Source organism: Labeo rohita, chromosome 10 (genome assembly GCF_022985175.1).
Source record: "Labeo rohita strain BAU-BD-2019 chromosome 10, IGBB_LRoh.1.0, whole genome shotgun sequence".
NCBI classification, from domain to species: Eukaryota; Metazoa; Chordata; class Actinopteri; order Cypriniformes; family Cyprinidae; genus Labeo; species Labeo rohita.
This window is the reverse complement of record NC_066878.1, coordinates 7640965-7664273: the sequence shown is the minus strand read 5'-3', so window position 1 is coordinate 7664273 and position 23309 is coordinate 7640965. Positions and strand designations below refer to the sequence as shown.

General features: G+C 36.1%; 3 protein-coding genes across 20 annotated transcripts in view; 2 read left to right on the top strand and 1 right to left on the bottom strand.

Moving 5' to 3' along the window:
- The first annotated feature begins 29 nt into the window (after positions 1–29).
- On the top strand, positions 30–2783 carry crebzf (CREB/ATF bZIP transcription factor). 2 transcript variants are annotated; one of them, XR_007828588.1, is made up of 3 exons: positions 30–194; positions 834–1873; positions 2363–2783. XR_007828588.1 is itself a non-coding variant. In XM_051121222.1 (2 exons), the coding sequence occupies exon 2, from the start codon at positions 858–860 to the stop codon at positions 1617–1619; it is 762 nt and encodes a 253-aa protein (XP_050977179.1). In that variant the 5' UTR covers positions 30–194; positions 834–857; the 3' UTR covers positions 1620–2783. The 2 variants fall into 2 exon arrangements, 1 of the variants encoding a protein (XP_050977179.1); XM_051121222.1 differs by having other exon boundaries at positions 834–2783.
- Positions 2784–4978: 2195 nt separating this feature from the next.
- On the bottom strand, positions 4979–7111 carry tmem126a (transmembrane protein 126A). Its single transcript, XM_051121225.1, has 5 exons — positions 6976–7111; positions 6153–6271; positions 5865–6058; positions 5410–5524; positions 4979–5321 (listed from the first exon to the last, which is right to left on the bottom strand). Exons 2-5 carry the CDS (start codon positions 6263–6265, stop codon positions 5123–5125), a joined length of 621 nt encoding a protein of 206 aa, XP_050977182.1. The 5' UTR covers positions 6266–6271; positions 6976–7111; the 3' UTR covers positions 4979–5122.
- The window catches only part of dlg2 (discs, large homolog 2 (Drosophila)), a 273796-nt gene continuing 256434 nt past the window's right edge, over positions 5948–23309 (top strand). For 15 of the 17 annotated variants that reach the window (XM_051121178.1, XM_051121189.1, XM_051121186.1 and 12 more), the window contains exons 1-2: positions 5948–6086; positions 11189–11320. In XM_051121178.1, the coding sequence (XP_050977135.1) occupies positions 6035–6086; positions 11189–11320 (184 nt within the window). In that variant the 5' untranslated portion in view covers positions 5948–6034. Of the gene's footprint in view, positions 6087–7242; positions 8541–11188; positions 11321–16230; positions 16317–23309 lie in introns of those variants that run through there. The other 2 variants (XM_051121174.1, XM_051121185.1) reach the window with 2 other exon arrangements.

The window sequence follows — 23309 nt, the reverse complement described above, 5'->3', positions numbered from 1 at the left end:
GCGACGCTTACGTGAAGTACCGCGATACTTCAGGAGTCGCCATTTTAGTTCCTCTCAGTGTCGTTGTAAGCGCGTCGTATGTGCTTTGGCTTTACAACGTGTGAGATTAAATACTTTTTCTATCCTGTTAATTCAGTTTTTTCGTATTTTCCCTCAACCAATCGACGTCTCAAGACATCAGCATTCAATTTAAGGTAAGTGGTTTCGGTTATAAACAAATTTTTTGGAGTTTTCTTCGCGAGAAGAAACTGCTTTGTCATTCAGATTAAGGCGCGCTGTTGCGGCCTACTAAACAAAACCACTTCGAATATTAGATTCGTTGTATTCGATGTTAAGAGTTGTTCATATACGAGTTTTTATATTAAAAGCAAGATGGTATGTTGGCTTAAACGTATTGTGTAAAAAAATACTTCAGTCTCGGTGTTTTGTTAGATATTTGCTAACCGCGATAGAACGGAAGTAACATCATCTGGATGTATTTATTACTTTGTTTGTTTGCAGTATTTTAAGCTCGAACGTGTTAACGTTCCAAAATAAACCTCGTGTTGCTTCAAACTCGTTTGACTTTCTCTGATCGAATATAGTTCGAAATGTTCAGTGAATTGACAGCTTCATTAACCTTTAACTTCTTTTTTGTCACCTCTAAATAATAAGTGTGTGATTTTAAAAGGCCACACACTGTTCCACTAAAAAGGCAAACAGGTTTTGAATTAAATGAGTTTTGTTTTTCATAAAGAGAATAGTGCATAGTGTGTTGGTTTTATCGAAATGAGCTTGTTTGTATTAAAGTTATTGCTGCTGTTTAATTTTGTTTAATTTTTATTTTTATACAGATTCCACAACATCCAGAAACAGCCATGATCACCAGAAAAAGAGGAAGAAGCAGCCTTAACGCCGATGTGACAAGTACCTCCCACGAGATTGATGCCGTTTCACAAACCAGTAATACAAGTGAAACGAACATCCACACTTCCCCAGAAAGTGACACCAATGATTGGGGCCTGGATGACTTGCTTGGCTCTGGGTTCAACTGGGACCTGGACAACGATGTGCTTGATGCTTTCGCCAACTTTGAATCACAGACAACGACCAGCGACGAGACCGACCAAAGCGCGGTGCTAGGCGCTCCCGCATCACGCAGCAGAGGTGCGCTCCAGAGGTCAAAACTGCAAGACGTCTCCGGTCGGATCATCAACAAGAACGCCATAGCGGCGAGGATGAACCGATTAAAGAAGAAAGAGTACGTCAGTGGCTTGGAAGAGAGAGTTGGTTCTTTGACGACAGAAAACCGCGTTCTCAAGCAGGAAAACGGGAATCTCAACAAGAGAGTGGAAGAGTTGGAGAATGAAACTAGGTACTTGAGAGCCGTGTTGGCCAATGAGAGCATGCTGGCTCAGCTGTTGTCTAGATTGAGCGGTGTGAACGGCATGAAATTCTCTACCTCGCTTTTCCAGGAATCCAACGAGAACGACCACGATTATGCCATGCCGAGGAAGAGGGTGAAGGTGGAAGACAAAGATACGGCAGGTGGCATCTGCCTGCATGTGGACAAAGACCACGTCTCGGTGGAATTCTGCACCAAATGTGCAGAGAGCTCAAGCTTGTCGCATAAAATGTAGGGTCAAGTATTTTACCTTTTCAACGTTTCCCGAGACTGAACATTTGCACAAGATGTAAATGAGGGGACATGACGACAGTAGTTGTCAGATATAGAGTTAACTGTTTAATTGTGTGCAGGGCTTGAATGGCATGTCTGTTGAACTTGCTTTCAATACAAGTTACTGCTAAACTTGTTGACAGTTTTCTTCTAGGTGCTTGGTCCGCCATGCTGGATGACTGGGTCACAGAACATCCTTGACTGCTGAAATCCATGGTAAGGATCAAGATGTAGAAGACTGCACAGAACTGGTTAACTCCTAAGATGAAGACAATGCTATTTGCCAGTTCACGGCACAATATGAACTGTAAATAAACGAAAAGTTTTGTTTTCCACTTTCATTTGGTTTGTTTAAAGTATAGAAAATTTACAAAAAGAAATTAAGCATTCTTTGTTGAATTACATACTTTGGATGTTTATTGGATTATATAATTGTAGTATGTAATTTCAGTTAAAATAGACTTTGAGGGAAGTAGTTAAGTGGACAAAAAAAGTTTAAAAGAATAATGTAAATGGGTGATGTTTCACAAAGGGCTTCTGCTTCTATTAATCTGTTATGTACTTGTTTATTCAGTGTTGATACTTTGATGTTGTTTTCAATGCAAGCTTGTATTTTGCTGAAAATAGACGAGCCCTTTCTGAAATATCGCTATTTTTCTAAAGAATGTTTTTCATGTAGAACCCTTATTTTTCTTTATGCTAAAGTGGATTTTGCTGTGGGGAAAGCAGAAGAATCGGGACCAGCAGCTTGCATCATGGCCTGGTAAATTTAAAAAAAGGTAGTACGTGAAACCGTGTAAGTTACAGTTTTTACTGATTCTATCACACCACTAAAGACGTCAGATGCTGTCATGCTCATTTAGCATCTAAATGAGTGTTGAAACTCTCCTGGTTATAGTAATGTTGGATTACAAGACATTGAATATCTGTCGTATCCATGTGTTTCATCTTGATTTGTTAAAGCACTTGCTTGACAGTTGTCAGGAGAAATGGTATGTTCTAAAACAGCATTTTCAAAGGGTCATTGTTTTTGAATATGATCATCTATATGTGAGATGTAATGAAAATCCAAAGATTCTGTTCTGAAATGAAATGTAATAAATTTTCATTTGAGTAATGCAAATTATTTTGTGTCACATGTTAACTACACTCTCCTTCTCTTTTTAGACAGCACTTTCTTCGCTCTCTACAAGAGCCTTTTCTTACCTCTCTGCAAGGTGGATAAAGAGTGGTGGTGGTTTCTCCCTGTTATTACAAGAGTATTCTGCAAAATTCCTTAAAGGGTTAGTTCCCCCCAAAAAGAAAGTTCTTTCATTAATTACGCACCCTCATGTCGTTTCAAACCTGCAAGACCTTCGTTTGTCTTTGGAGCACAAATTAAAATATTTTTGATGAAATTGGAGAGCGCTGACCTGCCATAGACACCGAGGGTCCTCCACATTCAAGGTCCAGAAAGTACCAAGAACATTGACAATATAGGCCATGTGACATCAGTGGTTCAACCGTAGTTTAATGAAGCTACGAGAATGCTTTTTGTTGTGCAAAAAAACTAAAATATCTTTATTCAACAATTGTCCTCTGCGTCACCCTAGTGGCATTGTGGAGATTGCCACAACGTATGCAGGTGCTTTCCTCTGAATGTAAACATCTACAACAAACAATGTTAAACATCAGCAGCACCACCTCCAAAATGGCACTGATGCGGAGAAGAATTTTTGAAACCATGGGTAAACCACTGATGTCACATGAGCTATTTTGTGGATGTTCTTGTTACTGTTCTGGACCTTGAACATGGTAGGACCCTTTCTGTCTATGGAGGGTCGAAGAGCTCTCAATTTTATAAAAAATATCTTATGTTCTGAGGACATGAGGGTGAGTAATTAATGACAGAATTTTTGTTTTGGGGTGAACTATCCCTTTTAAGGGCTGTGGTAACTCATTGACACCTCAAAACAAACAAAAAAAACAAATGCACAGTTATTCTGTTTGGGCCGTTGTTGGTCATATCGAATGATTGCAGCTCTAGTGTTGCAGATCAACCCAAGCAGTTCTGAAATGTGTAACTGTGGTTGATAATTTTATTTTATTTACTTATTTTTGTTTTAAATCTGCTGTACTTCATGTCACTGTCTGTGTGAGTAGAACAAACTTCCTAATGAGTCTTTGTGCCAACACAAAGATTCTGATACAGTGTGTATCAGATACAGAAACACTTGTCCCTATGGTAATAGCTTGTAAGATGTTTCAAAGGGATGATCAAACTTTTTATTGAAAAATTAAATGTTACTGAAAAGTTCAAATGACAGTATTAATCTAGATCTTCTAAAACACAGATTGAATTGAGTTCTTGTTTAAAAGCTAATGCTGATGTTTCTTTACATTTCAGAACTGTTTGGTTGATTAGTTGTGGTAGGGAATTGGAAATTAGCTTTCATTAAAAGATCTCTGTGTGGAAGAAAATGCAAGTTGTAAATAAGACGCATTAGCCTATTTCCCAGTGCATTGTTTTCCTTATTAGTAGCTAACAGAAACTGGTTATTGATCCACATGTTCTCCATTTAATCATTTTCTAAGTTGTACGTTGGTAAAACGTATGTGTTTGCACCACTTTTTATCCACTTTATTTTTCCTCACACACAAACCAAATGGTTGTTTAGGCAAAGCTCTAGTTAATGTTTTGTACCTGTAATAAAATAAAGGCCAGGCAGTTTACATTATTCAGAGACTTGAGGTATAAGAACGTGAAATTCTTTGAAGTACCTCAAGTTGTGATTTAGGTTGTTGTTGGAATAACCTTTAAAACTTTTGCTCTAACCCTGATCAAACTCACCTACCTGTGATTTTCTAATGATCCTGAAGACATTAGGCTTGTTGAAGCAGAATGATCAGCGTATGACATCAAAGTACCGCAAGAGCAGTTGTAAAGCATAAAGAGTCGCATGCTCTCCAATCACTCTTGCAGTACTTTAATATCATACGGCCAACATTCTGTGCAGTGCCAATGCATCTCAAATGAGCCTATTGATTAGTATGCTCAGGTGTGTTTGATTAAGGTTAGAGCTAAACTCTGCAGAAAAGTGGATCTCCTTTTTTCCCCCCCCAAATTTGAGGATTTGTTTTAACTATTATAGCAATTCTAACTTTTAGCAGTCTATAGTACTCCAGATGTTTTTCATGGTCCGACTGATTAGTGCAGCTGAAAACATGTCCATAATTGACCATTTTCAGCAGCAATAACTTGGTTCAGTGGCATTGTTTACATTCAGTGCCGCCAACATCAGCTGATTGATGATGTGTTATGAAAACAATATAGGGATAGGATGTTATAAGTTATGTTTATTCATGGGGGAAAAGACATCAAAACCAATGAATAAATCTGAAAAGGCTGGCTCATGTCACTGGATGAGCATGCTTCACTTCTTTTAACAAAAAGATTTACAATATCAATACAAAAAACAATAAATGCTACCCATTAAGCTCTTCGCTGTCAGAATCTGGTATTTTAAGCATTTTTAGGTAGATATCAAACTGTTTAGAGCTCAAGTAGGTTCCAAACAAACCCTGCAGCAGTAGAACAACATACATCTTCCGTACGACGGGTTTGCTGAGGTTTGTCCAGAAGCGTATCATGTTCCCTTTCTCTGGCATTGGTGCACTGTTATACCTGTAAGACAATTGGAGATCAGTTACAATCAGTCATATTTAACTTGCCAAATTCTATTAAGCAGTGGGTAGTGACAATAAGGACTAACCTGGCTGCAAGACCAGCATTTACAGGTAAGGCCAACAAAATGGGATATATCCCACCACCAACCACACCAACCAAAGCCCCTCTTATCAAAGTACAGGTTGGGCAGTTCAGATCACCTGCAAATACAATGTAGCTCCTAAATACAATGCAAAACATTCAGAAACACTCAAGGAGCCTTCACATGACTTGCTTCAGGTGCACACAGTAATATGTTATGTAACTTAAAACAAACAAACAAAAAAATGCCACTGATGTCAATCAGAAACAATGAAATGAGATGTCTAACTAAATCCAATCATGTTTTGTATTTCGTACTGTGGTGTACACAACGTCATTTGATTTTACCAATGACGATTGGCTGACGTTTCGACAGGTGAGCGGCAAAGAGGTGAAAGTTGAACTTTTAATGCGAGTCACATGGAAGCCCCCAAACTTCATACGATCCTGTATCCATACCTGTCATTAAGGGGTTTGTTACGGTCGCAGTGTACAGTGCTGCAGTTGTCAGAAAGGGAAGAACAGCCATGGGAAGACTGGAAGTAAATCGTCCTTGCGTGACATTGAGCACACGTCTGTAAAAGCTGTTGGCAATCAAACCAGCCAACCCAGCGTTGCCAGCCAAATATATGGGGCCGTATGAAAAGAGTTTTCTGTTGGGGTTGAAACAGAATTTATCAGGTAAATGCAGCGGGGGAAACAAAGTTACTTGTTGTATGTAAAAACAAAAAACAAAAAAAAACTTACTTGTCGATTTCAGGGAGCCTTTCAAACTTCTTATTCAGCATTTCAATAATCATCGCCCTGGATACCGTCTGGCCTTGGCCTGTGTCTTTCTCAAACATCTCGTTGTCTGCCATGTTGATCTAAAAGGAGATACAGACAATAGTTTAATATAAACAAATGGACTCATATCAAACAGACAAACTTATAACGTAGTGAGAATACTGAAAGTGTTCAAAATTTAATTTTGGTGAGGTAAAAAGCAACTACACGCGACATGTAACGTTAAACGTCACTGGCCTAAAGCGCGAAATTCGTCTGTTTAAATATCAACGGTTGGTTCGTCTGAAGCAAACCTGCCGCGGTTTATCAAACAGTGAGTTGTACATATGCTTAATTTCCATTTCAGAATAATGACTTAACATATATAAATACTGACATTATAAGCGGATAATTCACGAGTTCGTTTATAAACTTACAAAGTATATTTGTTTATGTTGACAGCTATAATCACACGATTTAAACTATTTGTTATATCTACACATTCTATACACTAGCTTGCTATCTGAATATCCATGAAATTCATATTAATCCTCTGTACAGAACATATTTTAGTAAGACGTCTCTTTATAAACTGAACTTATTGACATGGCGTTTTAAAAACGCAGAGCTCTACACAAAAGACGCATCGCAACGGTCAAAGCAGTAACTCATTCAACCGAATGACAGCTGGTTTACCTCTAAGTTGATGTGGCTGAATGTCAAACACGGTCGTAATACTGTTTATTTGCAACTTCACTTGCACGTGGTCCCTACCGCATTTATGCCTCGTAGGATTGCGACTTACCCACGAAAGAGATGTTAAATAAGCGCTGAACTATTCCCATCCCCTGTTCAACAGTCACGGTCCTGAATGGCAGCAGGGCGCAGCCATGTCTAACCACATGTTCCAGTCAACTCTCACCCCGAGATCCAGGAACAATACGGCGATTCCTATTGGTCCGTGCGTGCGCCAACTGACCGATTGAGCGAACGCTATTGGAGGACGCGCCCTGTCAATCCCCGCGGGTCAACCCTCTCGTTGCTAAGGCGAAACTGGTGATGATGCTGCTGCTGCTGCTGGTGATACTGCACCCACCGTAGAGAGAGTCTGCAAAGCAGCTTTGGCAAAAGATGCCGTGAAGATTGAGAGAAAAAATGACGGGAAAGGAGGCGAAGTTGTTCTTAACTGCCTTTCGGGACGTTTGACGAGAACCTTTGGGATGTATTTGCTCAGATTGGCTTAATTACAGAGGCAATTGTGGAGCCATGCGTTATCGGAAAGCTGGATGAAACTTGCAGGTGTTTTCCGACAGGCGTCGCACCGACAGGCTGCTGTTTCATGGGGGAAATACATCCTGTCTTATTTAGTTAAATCTGTTTTGTGTCTCTACCGTGAGATTTGGATTTCACACACCGGTTTGCCTGAATGGTGATGGTTTTGTTGGAGTCTTGAAGGTTAATTTTTAAGTGACATGAAGGTGGGATTATGCGTATCGAACAGCAAGATGATCATCAAAGTCTTTAATTTTATTTTTCAGTTTCATTCTGTTCAACGACCAGAATATAAAACATAAAACGCGCGAACTTCTTTCTACCACTAAGTATGGAACAAGTTGTTCTTGAAGAACTGTTTACAAGCATGCATCATTCAATTTACCCAGGCATATGAGATAACAGGATGTCATGCTTATTTCTTCTTCAAACTGTTGCAGTTTAAGGATTTTAAATAATGCTTGATCAGCATATGCTGACCGAACCTAATCCAAGAAAAGCCATGTACTGGAGAGCCTTTCTAATTTGATATATATGGCCCTTTGGGGCAAAAACTAGAGGTTAGGTTTAGTTTAGTTAGTCACTGCGCCTTTAATATTTGTCAGGACTGTATGGGTTGTGTTATGTTTATGTAGTTAAACACCAAAGGCATTCAAGGAGTCGAATATTCCAGCAAAATAATCCTCAGAGAGCTCCATACCGAAAACATATTTAGACACTGGAGAGCAGTCTCGATATTTCTTATGGACTCATCCACACCAAGGTGCACTCGATCACTATCCATTCTTTCTATCGGATTATGGATTTATTTCTCATGAGCGACAGTCATGCGCCCAGCATGTGTTTTCTTCTGCAAGATGTTTCGGCGCTTGTCTCTTCCTGTTTAACTTGACAATTACAAGCAACGACCCCGAGAGCTGCCATTCTGTTCGCTTTTACATCTACATCAACGAACTGAGTAGGAACTTGCTCCTTTAGCAGGTGACACTTTCTCAAAGACACTGACAGCAGATGAGGGCGAAACTTTTGTGTTGCTGTTTCCATGCGTGACAATCCCACGAGGACATAAAGGAGTAATTATGCCCTTAAGAAAACGAGGTGAGAAATAAACATAAACGTAATTGCGAAAACATGATTATTATGTGACTAAACACTGGTCGTTTACTTTTAAAAGGCGACGTTATCTCAGGTTCAAATTTATATGAATGAATAAGAGAAATTGTACACTGAAAACAGTGTATAAACAAATTGTATTCAGAAATTAATAGCAAATGTTACAAATAATTAACGAAATGGCACGTAACACAGTAATTTAAACAAGACGTTTTGAAATAGAAAGATTTTTGGAGTTTATACATTTGACCAGTTACAGAACATTACATTTCTCCTATTCTTAATCTCTTAATTGTTTCTTTTCATCATTTTAATCACATTTAATGAAAGCAAAATTATTTTAAAGCACAAATATAACATGTGGTCTTTCAATATGAGGTCATAAAAGCTTTATGCATAATGTTTATTAGCTAAAATATGCATTTTTTAAAATATAGCATGACGTATGTGACCCTGGACCTCAAAACCAGTCTTAAGTAGCAAGGGTATATTTGTGGCAATAGGCAAAAATACATTGTATGGGTCAAAATTACCGATTTGTCTTTTATGCCAAAAATCATTAGGATATTAAGTAAATATCATGATCCATGAAGATACTTTGTAAATTTCCTACCATAATTATAACAAAACGTAATTTTTGATTAGTAATATGCATTGCTAAGAATGTCATTTAGACAACTTTAAAGGAGATTTTCTCAATTTTATTTATTTTTATTTATTTATTTATGTTTTTTTGCACCCTCAGATTCCAGATATTCAAATAGTTGTATTTCAGCCAAATATTGTCTTATCCTAACAAACCATACATCAATGAACTGCAGAATGCCAAGACTGTATTAGTTTAATGTGTTGCAATTGCTAAAGCAGGCGAAGATGATCATGTTATAGCAGGACGGTAGTGGTTCTGCCTCAGTTGTCCTTATTTTATTTTGACTTCTGTACCTCCAAAGCCTAAAATATGCAATAGGGATGTCAAACTGTGTAATTATATATATGTAGGCCTACTAATAGTGTAATTATACTCTGCCGTAAGTTCGTAGTCTGTAAAAATAGACACAAGTATGGCCAACTCGCCTGTGACCTCGGATGATCTTGGAAGCTGGTTTGTATTTATATTTCAGGCAGCTATGCAGCTGTGTTTTTAGTTACTGTTTAAATTGCATGCCTACAAGTCTTTTTATGCATATTGTAATTGTAGTATATCTTCAGTTTTATTGTTTTAGAAATTTATCATTAGCAGATGTCTTATTAATGCGTGCACTGGAATCGTTTGCACATATGTTAATAATTACAATGTATTTATGCTACTCTTTCAGTTTTTCTGAATTGTGTTGCTCGGAGGGCTCTGTTGAAGATAGAAATTAACCCCCATCCTGTCCCTAGTGTCTGTTTGTCTGTGTGACTAAGTGACTGAGTCATGCTCAGTCACTCTGATGATTTGTGCCAGTAGTAAAGAGTCTCTTAGGGTCTCTATACATTGTTAAGTGGTTACTATGTTATAGAAAAACAGAGAATTGTTTGAAGGCATTTTCTATGTTTTCTTAAAGCATGTCCCATTGGAAGTAAAACTTGATTGTTAGTTTAGACATTCTGAGTTATTAAATTCAACGCAAATATTTGTTCACAACCCATTTGACTTTAATAATGTGGCATACTGAATAAATCCTGCATGAATGAATCATTTACAGCTTAACTAGGAATGTGCATTAAAGGTATAGTTCACCAAAATATATAAAAAATGCTCTAGCTCCCCCTCCCTGGAGGTAATGGGAAATAGACACCTAACCACACCCTAATCCTACCCCTTACCCTATCCTAAACATAACTCCACCCATTAGTTCACACAGAGGTGGAGCTGGAGGCCATTCAGCTCTGCAGTGAGCAGTACTTGAAAATGTACTTAACCTCAGGCCATGTAAATGTAGGTTCATTTAAAAAATGTGGAGAAATTTAGTGTTACACCGGCCCTCTGCAGTGAATGGGTGCCGTCAGAATGAGAGTCCACATGACCCAGTCCATTAGTTAACATCTTGTGAAGCAAAAAGCTGTGTTTGTAGTGAAAAATGCATTGTTTTATCCATAACTTTGCTTTCAAAGTGAAAAAGTTGAATTGTTAAAGTCAGGAGAGAAATATGCACAGATCAAACACAGTTTAAACACAGTCAAAACAGATCTTAACATATGTTAGTGGATTTTGAGGTGAGAAGACAACAGGGACACACTTTAATGCTGAAGGAAGCATTATTTTGAATTAAGGACTTGGGCTGAAATAAAGGTTAAAATGATAAAATAGATAAAATGCCTTAATGATGGATTTGTTTCTTACAAACATACAGCTTTTTGCTTCACAAGACATTCATTTATTTATTTATTTTTTTTTTAAATTTTATATCAGCTATTTGAACGGCAAAGTATCCATTGGTGAGCAAGTGTACATAATGTTAAAAAAAAGTAAAGATGGCATGTCATCATACATTTTTAATCTATTTTTTTATTGTTTGTGAGCCAGTACTCTAAAGACCTTTATTGAAAAAAAAGAATGTAATAATAAATAAAATGCATAAATATTACATAGTTCCATGTTAAATGTTGTATTTAAAAAATGCCATCTTAACATTTATTCTGTTTTACAGACACAGCCAGGGCAATAATCCTCTTGGAGGACTACTGCTCCAAACTGAAGAAACCAGAGGAACAACAGCTCAAAACTGCCATCTTAAGAGTCATGGGCATTTTCAAAAGCAGTCTTTTCCAGGCTCTCATAGGTAAGCTTATGTTTTCTTTTTGTAAAAACAACCATTTTTTCCTTTTAATAGGAAAATGGGTCAAATGAAAACACTTGAAGACTTTTTGAGCACCAAACAGATGTTACTCACTAATTGATTTTTAGGATATATTCACGCCAAGCGTGTTCTAATGTTTAGTGTTCTAATTTAAAACAGTGTGTTCATGTCCTAAGGTCAGTGTTTTCCTTTAAAATATTTGTTCCATTAAGATTGCATGTGCTTTGTCTGCTGATGTGACATTTGCTCATAGTTCATTCTTAAGCAGCGGGCACATTCTGCCGCTTTAGGGTTTTTTTCTGAAATAAAGTTATTTTTAACCTTGCTGATGTGGCAGGAGATGCTTTCCTGTGCCTCTGGTATTTTAAACGTGTTCTTCATAAGCTCAAATCTCCGCAAGGCAAGCTTTTGTCTTTTCTGTAAAGGAGAATTAGATTGGTTTTGAATCTTGATTGGTTTAACTCCTTTATTCATACGCAAGGTCAAATGCAGCTTAAGGACAAATGCTCTCATGTGCTTTTAGTAAGCATTAGTGAGATCTAAAGATTGATGCTTTTGACTTCCATGATTTCCTTTTAGCATGTTCAGACACTTCGTCAGTTGAATATAGAATGTGCATTTGATGATTGTGGAATATATAACGTCTTATTGTAATTTCTGTAATTAGATGGACCACTGTGCTGTCACACTCTGTTAACATTTTCACCAGGATGTGAATCTTAATTATGCTTTAAAGTAATGGTTCATTCAACCAATTTGCAAAGAAACGTCCAGGAAATGTCCAGATCAGCAGCTCTTCTTGTCTAACAGGTTTTGATTTTGTAGCTGAGTGCAAATGTATGCTACCAGTCAACAGTTTTTGAACAGTAAGTTGTTTTTTTTTTTTTATAAAGAAGTCCCTTGCACTCACAATGACTGCATTTATTTGATCCAATTTAAAAAAATTTAATACAATTTTGAAATAGTTTTACTATTTAAAATAACTGTTTATTTTAAAATTATTTCTGATTTCAAAACTGAATTTTTTAGCATAATTTCTCCAGTCACATGATCCTTCAGAAATCATTCTAACATTCTGATTTGCTGCTAAAAAAACATTTATTATTATGTTGAACAGTAATTTTTTTTTCTTTTTGATGAATAGAAAGTTCAGAAGAGCAGCATTTATCTGAAATAGAAATCTTTTGTAACATTCAAAATCTTTATCATCACTTTTGATCAGTTTAAAGCATCCTTACTAAATAAAGGTATTAAGACTGCTGTAATGATGCTGAAAATTTAGCTTTGATCACAGGAATAAATTACATTTTAAAATAGATTCAAATAGATAAGTTATTTTAAATAGTACAAATATTTTACTGTTTTTGCTGTACTTCAGATCAAATAAGTGCAGGCTTGGTGAGCAGAAGAGACTTCTTTAAAAATCTTACTGTTCAAAAACTTTTGACTGGTTGTGTTTTAAACGTAACTCATGAAGTATTTCCTTATTTCTTTAAACAAACTGCTTTATGTTGTGGCTTTATATAAATATTCCATTGGTTTTCATGTAAGTGTAGAGAGTGGGCACATTCACAGCTTTTGCTTAAAATGGTAGTCTGTCATAGAAGCACTTTTCAGAGCTTAATTGTTCACTTATGTTTTAGCTGGATTTGCTAAGATTCTTTAATCAAGTCCCTATGCTTGCTCTGTCTTTAGCTCTAGGTTTTAAAGCTTTTACCGTGTTGGATGAGAATTAGTCATGCAGAAAAATTGCGTAATTAAAAAACAATGTGTTTGGATACAATATGCTAAATCACAGTTGTGTGTGTAATTGCTGGAGCTGTTGTATTATAATCTGGTTTTACCTTTGGATATTTATGAAATATTGCCTTCTTTTTATTCCTCTCTGACCTTTAGCTCAACCCACTGATTGTGTTCACGGCAGATTGCTTTCTATTAATTGGAAAAGGTGACGTGATCCTTAGATCCTAACAGGTCTTCTTGTTCTTTGCTGCCCTCTTGCAACCATTCTCACATGGCGGCAGAATATAGTACACATTTTGAACCTAAATGTATATTATGCTTGCATCTATGGTACTAAAAACTAATTTAAACTATCATGTAGATCTGTCAAACTTGCCCCTTTCTATTGATTTTCAATAAAATGCTGTTTAAGGTTAAGGTCACTTCCTGAAATAGCAGTAATCATCTTAGAAGGCATTAGCATGAGTAATCTGGTCAGTTTGCCATCATGCCAGAGAAGTGCAACCTCTTAACTGCTTAACCTATTCTCCCATTCACCAGAAAACATGTACACCTGACACCATAGGTTGAAAACTCTGACATTTTGATTTACAGAACATTATAGTAGTAGTTTTGGCAGTACACAGTAGTTCAGAATGGAGAAGCCAAAATGAAATGGCGTATTCATCCAATATATTATAAGCTTCACACTGAGTTCAGATCATTACAGTATTTTACTGTCGAATCAAAAGTTCCCCGGAAAGCCTCTGTTTTTTTTTTTTTTTTTAGAGTCGGGTTCTTTTTGATGAGATTTCCTGGCTAAATATTCTCTATCGCAGCTGCTCATTGGAATCCTTTAGATACTGAGCCACTGCGGTCTAATCGGGAAACCAACCACAGTCTGCCAATTTGTTCCATAGAGGTTTTTAATGGGCCCTATTTGTCACTGTCATTTGAACAAGGTTGGACACTGCCCTCTTAATAGAAGAGCCATGACGGCGCACTCCTGTTTCACAGAGAGACTGTCCCATGAGAAGCTTTTTTTTACTCCTTCTGCTAAACTGTAATCAGATCTGTTACTTTTGCAGAAGGGGAGTTCCTGATACCAGGGTATGGATGGCGAATGGCAATCTCTATTTGGTCCGAGTTCCACAGCTGGAACAATGCAACCGCTCTGCTACAGTTTCTAGAGTGCCAGAATTCTCATCAAAAGTTTAGTCTGGCTTCATGTCACTGACAGCAGGATCTGATAAGGATTACAAAGCGCGGATTAGATGATTTATTGTGTTTGTATGTGTGTGAGTGTGTTGTTCGTGCTTAGTTTAAGTTAGATTTCATTTTACCATAAGTGTAATTCAGAGAGAAACAGGATGTGGTTTTTCAATAAAACTATAATTCTTCAAACATGAAACTAGTGAAAATAAAAAATAAATGAAAAGATTCGATTACTGTATTAAATTTAGACCTGCTCACATCACATCATTTTTTATTTTTGTGCATTTTTTACAGTGTTGCTCATTACAACCAATCACACACGATTTGAGTTTAGAATGCAGTGGCCAATCAGAAGCGTTCAGAATAGTCAGCTGAAACCCTGAGTCTTGTTCAGACTGAATCTCGCGAATTCCCTCATCATAAGCAACAAAGTGCAGATGTACGTATGATTTAAGTAAGAGATTCATTTATCATACAGCTTCATTTATTATAAGAATTATGATTGCTTTAACAATAGCTAGACTGACTGTGCTTATTTAAGAGCGCGTTCTTTCACCATGTGATTCAGTCTAATAAAATGCATTTAGAATGTTCCCAAAATTCAAGGTATGCGGCAGAAAATGTATATTCATATCATTTCATATAGTTAATCAATATCACACGAAGAGTGCCTTTTTTTTTTGTTTTTTTTTTTTTGCAAAAATCACTGATGTGATATTGATTTCATACAACAGTTCAGTAAACTATAAGTTAATATTAACATTGTTTTAGACACCATATTGCCTATTTTTGCTGTATTTCACCAACAAAAATGGTTCCAAACACAGCAACAGCACTGTTTTACGTCTCTGAACAACATGTTTTTTCTTTCATTTGAATGATTTGGTTCAATCGCAATGACTTATTCATTAATGACTTGATGCCCCCTACTCACGGTTTTAATTTTAAATTTAAAGTTCCTTGTAATTTTTAAAAAATAATGTAATAATTTAATTTAAGATATCTGAATTCAACGATTTAGGATTAAAATATCAAACCATTATTTATGCATTTAATGCATTCATGTCCTGCATTTAAACAGTGGGTAATACATCTGTCTGTGCTTCCTCTGCATTGAAAAGAAGAATTTTGTTTAATGATTTTATTTGTTTGGTAGCAGTCTAAAATGTTCTAATATTTTAATTGACTTTATTGGTTAAATATAAGAATTTGATGCAAAAGATAATGCATACTTTTAGAAAAAAAGAATGACTTTATAAAGGTTAAAAAACTGTCCATAATAGGTAAAAATCACATTAAACTTGTTGGAAAATACAAATTGGGTATGGGGACCCCCCAAGAGCTTTGACACAATTCGAACACTGGATTGGATTGTACAAAGTGAACATTATGTACTAAATCTATCCAGATATTTGAAGAGGAGGAGTTAAAAGAGGGATTGTTAATGTCAGCCATAAACAAAGTAATTTATTTGGAAAGACAAATTTAAATGGAAAGTTTAATTTCATGGTGAATTTATTTTTTTTTTTAAATTGTTAAAATGTTCACTAAAAATATTTTACACTTAAGAATAATGTGTGTGTGTATATATATATAATATATATATATATATATATATATATATTGTTAAAACGTTCACTTAAAATATTTTACACTTAGGAATAAATATATATATATATATATATATATATATATATATATTCCTTCACACACAAACACACACAAAAAATATATTATTATTATTATTATTATTTTTTTTTTTTTTTGTTAAGGCAGATTAGCAGTGATTTTTGCTTTTGTTTCCTGCTCTAGAATAATCTAGCCTCTCTGCATGTTCTCCACTGTTAATCCCGCTGCTTTGTGATAGCAGCATGTTAGACCTCTCTCTCTCTCTTCCCCCTCTCTCTTTCGTCTGGACCCTTTTATTTCTCCGAACAAGTGGATGTGAGTTTATGTGTCTCACATAGTGGTGGAAGCTATGCTTCGAATTGGAGGACTCTGTGTGAGGACTTTTGTCACAGAGTGTTGGCTCTGATTACAGGTCAGTGTAAAACTGTCAGTGATCGTCGGGTAAACGTCTGACCCAGATCTGTGGCTCATAGTGTATTATGTGACTACATTGTACTGGGAAATGCATTGTGAGATACATTGAGAGAAAGTGAGTTTGTGTTCTAAATGATTATAGGAGTACGGTTGCTAGTTTTCTAACAGGTTGTATGAGCTGTATTAGTGGGAGCATGGATCACAGTGGTGTTAAAAGTGCCGGTGTAATGCTCTTCAAGATGATAACCTAATAGTGAGTCACAGCGTCTCATCTTGAATGGATAGTTCACCCAAAAATAAAAATTCTTTCTCATTAATTACTCACCCTCATGTCGTTCCAAACTCTTAAGACCTTTGTTCATCTTCAGAACACAAATCTAAAAGCGGTTGAACCGCTGTTTTATAGACTATTTTAACAATGTTCTTACTACCTTTCATGGCCTTGAACATGTCAGTTGTGTTGCTGTCTATGCAGAGTCAGAAAGCTCTCAGATTTCATTAAAAATATCTTAATTTGTGTTCCGAAAATGAACAAAAGTTTAACAGGTTTGGAACAACATGAGGGTGAGTAATTACTGACAGAATTTTCAGTTTTGGGTGTACTATCCCTTTAATGTTACAGAGAACACTGTGTTCACTTGTTGTTATAGGTTGTTTATGCATCTTAGAATGTGCCAGTGTGTACCTAAAACACTGATGTTTTATTTAAAACTCTGATGCATTTTCCTAAATACACAGCAAAAATATATTTAACCAATCATATTCATCAGAAAAACAACAACAGCAATTTACATGTAGATCTTTTTGCAGTCGTTATGTAGCTCTTGCCATAAAACAGCAGTTTATAATGACCAAAATGAGATTTGGAGTGACCAGAGTTTACGTTTTTTTTCTATTCTTTTACAATTTAGTGTCAAACTTTTGTGCTTTTTGTAGTGTATCTTGGCGTGTGGGTAAACGGTCAACCTACTTGTTTATTTGATAGTCTAATTTGAGTTCATAATAAGCCAGTGTTTACAGAAATGTGATGCCACATGCATTTGGTTGCGTACCAGGCTTGGCCCCTCCTCTGAAACAGATGGCTGAAAATTATTAGATGCCCTCAAGGACAATGAGGCTTCTAGGAAGTTATTATTGCTGGTCTAAAGATGCAAATGTAATGTGAATATTTTCCTTACCAAGCCTTTAGCTTCAGAGCCACGGCCACACAGAAACTGCTGAGCCCACCTCTAATTATGGAAGTGGGGCTCCAATCCTCTTCATTTTAAGAGAATAATGTTGCCATCTTGTGGAGTTTTGTGGAAATATTATTTGGAACCAGCTTGATTCAGAGAGTAAATGGTTTCTCAGGACCCCATAATTGGTCATGATGTAAATTTAAATTGAGGTTTGAAATATTTTAGCTTAGTATTTCATTAATCAGAATTATAACTTAATAATAATAATAATAATAATAATAATAATAATAGGTGTGCCTAATTTTTAATAATTTTACAGACTTTTTTAATATTATGGGGACAATATTCTTGTTTATCATTAATTGTCTGAAATTTATGGATGATATTATACCTTATCATGCATCATTGTTCTTTAACAACAACAACAACAAAACAACAACAACAACAACAAAACATCTCAAATAAGACTAAGTATAATAAAATATGAATGCTAAGGATTAAAATTCACATAAAAACCCTAAGTGTAAACAACAGCAAAAATATGTAGTATTTACAGTGTCTTTTCTAATGCTTTAAAATACCAGTTAACTGGTCAAATTATATTTGTTTAGATATAAATACAGACTAATTAATCTAAATGAATGCCATTTTATTTTATTTTATTTTATTTTATTTTATTTTATTTTATTTTATTTTATTTTATTTTATTTTATTTTATTTTATTTTATTTTATTTTATTTTGTGCCATGGTGGTTGGTTTGCTGTCTTTTCATTCTGTTGTTGTAAGTCTGTGTTTCCAGCAGAGGGAGCTCTTTAGTTCTTTCTGGTCAGAGAATAGCTTTGATAGAACTAATAAATCATGTCTTTGAATATAGGGTTGAATGAATGAATATATATATATATATATATATATATATATATGTGTGTATATATATATATATATATATATATATATATGTATATATATGTGTGTGTGTGTATATATATAATAGAATACAATGAATAATAGAATCTGTCATTTTTCTGGTACTTTACAGATTAAAAGAAAATGAGCTGCTTTTCCGTATCAGACTTACTGTGTCTAATATAAATGCGCTTCTCAGTTTCTCTGTGATGTATTATTGAACTTAGAACAAAGAACATAGCGCTTTCTGATATCAATGGCAGGTGTATTTAAAACAACACGGTTTGCATATTGAATGAAATGATCAAGTGTGCTTCAACTAAAACTTTTCTTGACTTTGAAATGGCTCTTTTAAACTAGTGTTGGTTTAGGATGTAATTATGATGGACAGGAAGTGTGAGGCAACTCTGTGAGTCAGACGTACACCTGTTGTAGTGTTTTAAGATAAGTATCATATGAAATGTGCAGTCTCTGGCTGTCTCCATGGTAACACAGACCTTCAGCAGAAAGGATTCCAGTGTCATAGTGAGCAGCCTGCAGTTCTTCAAACAGAAAAACTTATTTTCTGAAGACGAATGAGTAAAGGTAGTGATGTAATTCAGCATAATTTTAGCTAAATTTAGCGGAGCACTGTCAGCGCTGCAGCAAATTAGACCAGTTAAGAATATCCATAACCATTTATAGCGATATCTCATCTCTGATGGTGTCAAGATGTGGCATTCCAGGATTTTCATAGTGAGTGATGATAGAATAAACTTTTACTACAGCTTAGTTTTATCAGTCACAATTTTCTTATAGTATAATCTTGGTTCTTTATCCTAACCAAACATGTTTTGCACATGCTAATTAATAACAAGCTAATCTTCAGCTGTTATGAAGCATTTATTCATTTCATACTGGACAGATCTCAGCCAGTCGGATTATTTTGTCAGTTTGTTGGTGGAGCAGAGAAATGCAGAATTATCAAAGCCGACAGAGGCTGCATGCCAAGAACGAGAGGCAAGCTGTTCCTCCTGTCACATCAGTATTTAGAGTAAAGAGTGGGAGCAATTTACTGGTTTGTTTTGGAACAGAAACATTTTCAGTTTTCTAAATGTGAGATGCTAATGATAAATATGAGCCATCTGATGTGTACCAGTCCTGAGATTGTATCTTCAGCTCACTAAACCAAACGAAACCATTGCCAGGGAATCAACATAGTTTTTCGTAAGACTGTTAAAATCCATTACTTTCTCTAATCAAAAACGCTCAGGACTTCCAAGGTGTAGATGAGTTTCTTCAACGGAACAGATGTGGAGAAATTTAACAATTACATTACTTGCTCACCAACAGATTCTCTGTGAATGAGTGCCGTCAGAATGAGAATCCAAAAAGCTGTTAAAAACATCACCAAGTAATCCAGGAGAAGTTCACTTCCAGAACAAAAGGTTACAGATAATTTACTCACCCCTTGTCATTCTTGCTCTCTTCAGTCATAAAGAAATAGTTTTTTGAGGAAAACATTTCAGGATCCATAGTCTCCATATAGTGGACTTCTATGGTGCCCGTGAGTTCGAACTTCCAAAATGCAGTTTAAATGCAGCTTCAAAGGGCTCTAAATGATCCTAGCAGAGGATTAAGTGTCTGATCTAGTGAAACAATCTGTTATTTTCTAAAAAAAAAATAAAAAAAATAAAATAAAATTACAATTTATATACTTTTTAACCTCAAATGCTCATATTCTGGTTCAAGACAGTTGTAAAGGTTGTTTGATCTTCTTTGCATGTTCACTTTGGAAATACGGGGTCGGTACTTCTGCAGCGATGTAGAATGATTTTGAAGTTGGAAAAGAAAATGAGATGGTAACTGTCTTGAACTGGAATACACAGAGTTCACACAGAGCTAGACAAGACGAGCATTTGAGGTTAAAGAGTGTATAAATTGTCAAATTTTTTTTTTTTTTTTTAGTAAATAACCATTTGTTTCACTAGATAAGATTCTTGTTCCTAGGCCGGGATAGTTTAGAGCCCTTTGAAGCGGCATTTAAACTGCATTTTGGAAGTTCAAACTCCGTAGAACCATAGGCACCATAGTCCACTATATGTTGTTTTTTTGTTTTTTTTCCTCAAAAACATAATTTCTTTACGACTAAAGAAAGACAGACATGAACATCTTGGATGACAAGGGGGTGAATAAATTATCTGTAAATTTTTGTTATGGAAGTGAACTTTTCCTTTAAATAACGTGAAAAGATGTGCGTTTGGAAGGAAAAAAAAGTCCATCATTAAGGGTGTTTCAAGTTTAAAATGTCACTTCTGCCTAAATATAAAAGGGCACTTTACATTTTTATGGTGTTTGGATATAAATGTGTGTACAATGCTAAAAATCCACCAACTCCTTATTTTATAATTAAACCAAACCAGTCTCATTAGGCATGTGGTTTTGATTCTCAAAGCAATATGACATCACATTGTTTAAGCTCCGCCCACAGCCACTGACTGACAGTTCTGCATTACCATAGTTTCCGCCCTGTTTTCCTTGTTGCATTCAAGCAGATGTAACGTCAGCAATGTCTTGTAAGCAATCCCGCTGTTTTGTTTAGATGCAAGACAGAACAGAAGAGTCTTCATTTTCTCCCAACATCTGAGCCACTGAGGACGCAGTGGATTACATTTATATTTGAACGTAATGCGCCTCGAAATCTACCTAAATACATATATGTCTAGCAAATCATTTGACTCCAGACTGCTTTGTGAATGTCATGTCGTTATAGTGCTTAGCTAACGTTTTATCCATTTTTGTGTGCGTAGGTTATCAAAGTATTTTAAATCATCAGGACCGCGCTGGTGAGACTAGTTCGTGCTACGCTGACCGTTCCGTGGCGCTAGCAAGCACATTCTCCCTGCGCTGTCAAGTTGACGCAAGCTCTGTAACATTGCGCTGTTTCGTCCCAGTTTTGGCGTGTTTGGCTTCCTGTATGTGTGACTGAACACTGGTTCTTTCGTTCTCAGTTCTGTTGTTTCTACTGACTGTTTATTGCTGTAAGTATGTAAAGCAGAGATGTTTGTGAAATCACAATTAAGCAAAAGCTGTGATTGTCAAATATGCCCGAAGAAGAAACCTGGGAAATCACAATTGCTGCAGCTGAATAAACAGAAAATGTAACTGCTTTCATTCATTCAGTGTGACTAATAAACAGACGACTACGACAACGTATGGTTTATCTGAGTTCTTCTTATTATAATTTTCCTTGTAATACAGTATATAATAATGCAATGCCTTTATCACTGCTGTGAATACTAGGAATTCTATGCATGCCTTATATTGTGTAAAAAGCCACATCATCTCACAGAAGGATTTATTTAAAACACTCAACTGACGTTATAAAGTGAGTTTGTAGTAAAAACGTTATAAAATGTGGTGTCTTCACATGCTTTCAGATGTAGCAGCGTTTACTACACAAAGCCGTAGTTCACTGAGAAGCTACGCAAACAGCTGTCATAATCGCAAAATGATTTTAAAATTGCGCGATTAAATCGTTGGCGATAATGAACACAATATAGTGTAGCTTGTCCGTGAACTACGGCTTTGTGTACTAAATGCTGCCACCACGGAAAGCACCTGCTGGAGATTTATTACTGATTACACAACCGACCTTCAATTAATCGTGCAACCCTAATTATTGGTAGTGCTGGGCAATATACCAGCTTAAGCAGTAAACTGGTTTGCTTTACGCACACTCTTATGGATTTTTTTTAAAAATGGGATATTGGTACAAGTCACTAAGCAACATTGACAGTGGCATGAATTGAGAGGAGATCCCTGTTAACTGCATACACTTCTGTTAATAACACAACTAATTCTTTAACTAGGCAAATAAACCAACTGCAAAGTCGGAGACGTCGGCGCTGATAGCCTTGTGGGCAGTGCGCCGACATGCAGCGCCGTTGTGCTACGGGCGTCCCGAGTTTGAATCCTGGCTCGAGGATCTTTCCCGATCCCACCCCCTTCTATCTCTCCCACTTCGCTTCCTGTCCTGTATGATCTGTCCTATCATAATCAAGGAAAAAAGGCCAAAAATAAATCGTAAAAAAAAACAGCAGTCAGAAATGAACACAAAGAGGAGAAAATACTTTAAAACAAGATCACTAATCAGTGCGCAAAAGGCTGCATTTCAAGGCGGGAAGGCATTAAGGCACTTCCGAATCCAAATTCTGCTTCATTTCCTGTCTCCGGAGTTACCTCCTTCTGATCAAATTTTGAAGGCAGCATAGATGTATGCTTCACTGCCACTGATATCCCACAAACCTGTGTGTTCAATTCCATGATGGTTGAGCTAAAAAAATAAAGATAGAGTCTGAAAGTTGCATTTGGTGGTCAGTTTTTGTGTAAATGTATATTTCTGACTAACTTTTTGCACTTTTGATGTTATTTCTAGCGAGAAATCAGCATTATAGTAATTAAATATCCATTTAGTTATCATCAAAACTCGTTCTATTGTGCTGTAGATCATTAAACCGTTATGCTGCCTCAAAAGCCTGTCCGAAATCAGTTTCATGAGGTGCCTTCATTCAAAAATGCTGCCTGCAAGGTCATTGCCTGGTAAGGCAGTGAGGCAGCAAGTCGAACGCAGCCTTAGTATTGAAAAGCACTATGCTGCTTTGTTTACAGCACTAACCAAGGAAACACTGTATTGCTGCTGTTCCATAAGCGCCATCTGCTGTCAGAGAGTGAATTTGCATTCTAATTCAGCCTGTCTGCTGTTTTTATGTTGCATAATGCATTATGTTTTTGCTTTTAAATTGTTTTTGACATAATACAATCTAATTTAGATCAAAAACTGCTTATACTACATGTAGAATGTTTGTTTGGATTGTGATTTAAATGCAGTGGTTCTGCAACTGTTTCATGCAGTTTGATTCTTATAAAG

Bases quoted from the DNA above. Each gene is read 5' to 3' on its own strand.
- tmem126a (XM_051121225.1), bottom strand. From the start codon at position 6,265: ATGGCAGACAACGAGATGTTTGAGAAAGACACAGGCCAAGGCCAGACG. The intron at 5,525-5,864 runs GTATGGATACAG...TTGTATTTGCAG, and splicing joins AACAAACCCCTTAATGACAG to GTGATCTGAACTGCCCAACC. The intron at 5,322-5,409 runs GTTAGTCCTTAT...ATTGTCTTACAG, and splicing joins AATGCTGGTCTTGCAGCCAG to GTATAACAGTGCACCAATGC.
- crebzf (XM_051121222.1), top strand. From the start codon at position 858: ATGATCACCAGAAAAAGAGGAAGAAGCAGCCTTAACGCCGATGTGACA.